Source organism: Phascolarctos cinereus, unplaced genomic scaffold (assembly GCF_003287225.1).
Source record: "Phascolarctos cinereus isolate Bilbo 61053 unplaced genomic scaffold, phaCin_HiC Scaffold_5;HRSCAF=322, whole genome shotgun sequence".
Taxonomy (NCBI): domain Eukaryota; kingdom Metazoa; phylum Chordata; class Mammalia; order Diprotodontia; family Phascolarctidae; genus Phascolarctos; species Phascolarctos cinereus.
The window spans coordinates 256,091,190-256,094,735 of NW_027555958.1; the positions used below are offsets into that span (position 1 = coordinate 256,091,190).

Genomic DNA, 3,546 nt, shown 5'->3' on the forward strand with positions numbered 1-3,546 from the left:
ACTCTTACCCTTTTCTCTGCAGGGGACTTCATCTCATATTTTACTGAGAAAACAGAGGCCATTTGCTGAGTCCTCTTCCCCTCTCCTTTACATCTCAAAATCCCTTAACAGCACCCTCATTCTCTATCTCTGATGGAGAGGTAGCCCTGCCTCACCAAGGCCTACTCTTATATTTGTACTTTGAAGGCATTCCTTCTAGTTTCTTACCATCACTGCAATTATTTCCTCTCTCAAATCTGTCCCCATCTCCTGTCTCATTCCTGATGCCTACAAAAGATATCCAGGTTTTCCCCATTCTTAAAAACCCTCACTTGTTACTACCACCCTCTTAAGTTATCATCATTTATTTCTCCCTTTCACAGACAAACTCTAGAAAAAGCTCATTCCCTCCTCTTGGTCTCCTTTCTCTTCTTACTTAGCTAGTCTAGCTTCTTACCTAGTTTGAACTGAAACTATTCTCTCTAAAATTAACAATCTCTTAATTATTCTGGCAAGTGGTCTTTCTCAGTCCTTGTCTTGATTGACCACTCTCTATCATTTGACAATGTTTATCACGAATACTCTTTCCTCTCTGGGCTTTTATGAATATATTCTCCTCCTGCCTATATGACTGCTCCCTCTCAGTTTCCTTTAGTAGATCATCATCTATACCATGTCTCCTAACTGTGATTGTGCCCCAAGGCTCTGCCCTTGGCACTGTCATGGGGACCTCATCAGCTCCTATGAATTCAATTATCATCTGTATGCAAATTTCTGTATAAATATATCCAGTTTTAGTCTCTACTGAGCTCTAGTTCCACAGTACCCATTGTCTGTTGGATATTTCAAACTGTGAGTCCTGTAGGGGTTTCAAATTCACCATGTCCCAAGCAGAATTCTTTATCTCTTCCTCTTATGCCTACCTATCCCTCTTCCTAAAAACCCTTATCTCTGTATTGGGGACCACCAACTTCCTAGCCACCCAGGTTGAAATGGAAGAGTCAGTCTTAATTTCTTATTCTCCCTTACCACATATTAGTTGCCATTTCCTGAAGATACCGCCTCCACAACATTTCTTCTCTTTTTTTATTCACATGGATGCTAGCCTAGTACAAGTTCTCATCACTTTTTGCCTGGATTATTGCAACTGTCCTTTCTCCTTTCAGTCTCACCCACTTTCAGTTCATCTTCTGCACAGCTGCCAAAGTGATATGCCCAAAATGTAGGTCTGACCATGCGACCCACTCAGTACCCTCCATTCTTGCCTTCCATCAGGTCTCTGGGACAGGGGTTCTTAACCAGGGTCCATGAATTTTAATAAATTTATGTATATTACACATCTTTATTGATAACTATTTCAATATATTTGGTTTCCTTTGTAATGCTATGTATTTTAGAAGCAGCTGGTGATGCAGTAGATAGAGTACTGGGTTTTGAGTCAGGAGAACCTGAGTTAAAATTCAGCCTTAGAGACTTGCCATCTGCAAGTCACTAAACCTTTAACTCAGTTGTCTCAACTGTAAAATGGGAATAACAGGACCTACCTAGAAAGGTTGTTGTGAGTATCAAATGAAACAATATTTATAAAAAGGCTTAACACAGTGCCTGACACGTAGTTGGTGCTATATAAATGCTTATCCCTCTTCTCCTATTTTATGCATTTAAAAATATTCTGAGAAAAGGTCCATGGTTTTTAGGATACTGCCAAAGGGATCTGTGACATGAAAAAGATTAAGAACTCATGTTCTAAGATCAAATGCAGTGTTCTACTTGTCATTTAGAACCCTTCGAAATCTGGCTCCAAACTATTTTTCCAGGTTTATATTTTACTCCCCTTTAGTTCAGCCAAACTGGCCTGGTTGTTTCTCAAGTGTGAGAATCCATGCCTCCCGCCCCCCCCCCCCCCTCAACTTTGTGCACAGTTCTGTGGCTTTCCCCCAAGCTAGCTCTCCAGATATTTTTGTATATAATTAGAATAGAATGTAAATTCCTTTATTACACAGACTATTTAGTTTTTGCGTTTGTGTCTCCAGAGACTGCCACAGTGCTGGTTATGTAGTAACCACTTAAAATGCTTGATTGTTTTGATCAGTTACAGTGGAAAATATTATATTTCAGCTAAATTGCACAAATTTATTTTAAAGTTTGTTTTTGAGCAAATTTAGTAAACATTTATTAAATACTATGGGAAGAACATCATGATACTGGGAGGTACACAAAAATGATGCAGAATTTACATTAAAAATATGATTCCTGCCTGAATAGACTTTGCAATCTATGCACTTCCTAATTCTTTTGCCATTAATCCCTCCCTTAAAGCAAAGATCACAAGTAAAACCAATTGACAATGCAACCACTTCTTACAGTATAGAATTACATAAGTTTATAGTGTGCCTTGTTTTTCATGTGTATAATTTAAATTAAGGATTTGTTTTGTTCTTAGTCACACTCCATATAGCTTGGAAAACCCGAAAAAAAAGATATTATTTTTGTTTTATTGGAAGTGGTCTAATAGTGTTTCTCTGACTTAAGCAAAAATGAGGACTAGAATCTAGTACCAATCAAGACGTTTTCTTGGCAAAAGTTGTTTTATTTCCCATTACGAGATGTGGTGGTCGAATTCTATTGGTCATCTTTTCCCATACTTTGTCTAGGAAGCTAATAATAGGTAGCAGAGGGGTGGAGACTACGGTAGATTTTTTTTTTCGCCCCTCCTTTCCTCCCTCTCTCCCTCCGTCTTTCTCCCCCCCCACCCCGCCACTCACTTTCAGTTTTCTAATAGGTCCGCACTAGGTTATATAAAGCTTTTTTCCCGCGCTTGCCATTCATTCTTTTGAGTTCTCTGCTCTTGGCTTCCTGTTTCGCCATGTCTGGGCGCGGTAAAGGAGGCAAAGGTCTGGGGAAAGGGGGTGCCAAGCGGCATAGGAAGGTGCTGCGGGATAACATCCAAGGCATCACCAAGCCTGCCATTCGTCGTCTTGCTCGGCGCGGCGGCGTCAAGCGGATCTCGGGGCTCATCTATGAGGAAACCCGTGGGGTGCTCAAGGTATTCTTGGAGAATGTTATCCGGGATGCCGTGACTTACACTGAGCACGCTAAGAGGAAGACTGTCACTGCAATGGACGTGGTGTATGCACTCAAACGTCAGGGCCGAACTCTCTATGGTTTCGGTGGTTGAGTTTTCGGCCTGTCTTTAAAAAAATACCCTTTGCTTTTCTTCCCCTTCTTACCCTCTTCTCCTCCCCAATCTCTCCTAAGGCTCTTTTCAGGGCCACCACTATCTCTTTTAAAGAGCTGTTTTACGAAGGTTCTGAATTCATTGTGCGATTTTAAGAGGTAAGACTGCGGATTCTGGGGTGTAGATCTAATTCTGATATTCTTTGGAAAATCTTAGTGTTTGGAGGGCTAAAGCAAAAGTGCGTCTAGGTCCTTTATTTTAGATTGCTCTACATTCTGCAGTGATCCACTGAAAGAATTTTCATCCAGGGTACCTTGGTTTCTCATCTGAGTGAGAAAGATTAACTTTCAATTTATCCTGAGTCCCATTTCCATTTGGGAAGAGCCCCA

The 3,546-nt window shown here is 40.7% G+C and overlaps 1 protein-coding gene across 1 annotated transcript; it reads left to right on the forward strand.

Moving 5' to 3' along the window:
• Positions 1-2,822: 2,822 nt before the first annotated feature.
• LOC144454115 (histone H4) lies at positions 2,823-3,256 on the forward strand. Its single transcript, XM_078155716.1, has one exon. It carries the CDS (start codon positions 2,846-2,848, stop codon positions 3,155-3,157), a length of 312 nt encoding a protein of 103 aa, XP_078011842.1. The 5' UTR covers positions 2,823-2,845; the 3' UTR covers positions 3,158-3,256.
• Positions 3,257-3,546: the final 290 nt, after the last annotated feature.

Excerpts from the sequence above, each read along its gene's own strand:
- LOC144454115 (XM_078155716.1), top strand. The coding sequence starts at position 2,846 with ATGTCTGGGCGCGGTAAAGGAGGCAAAGGTCTGGGGAAAGGGGGTGCC.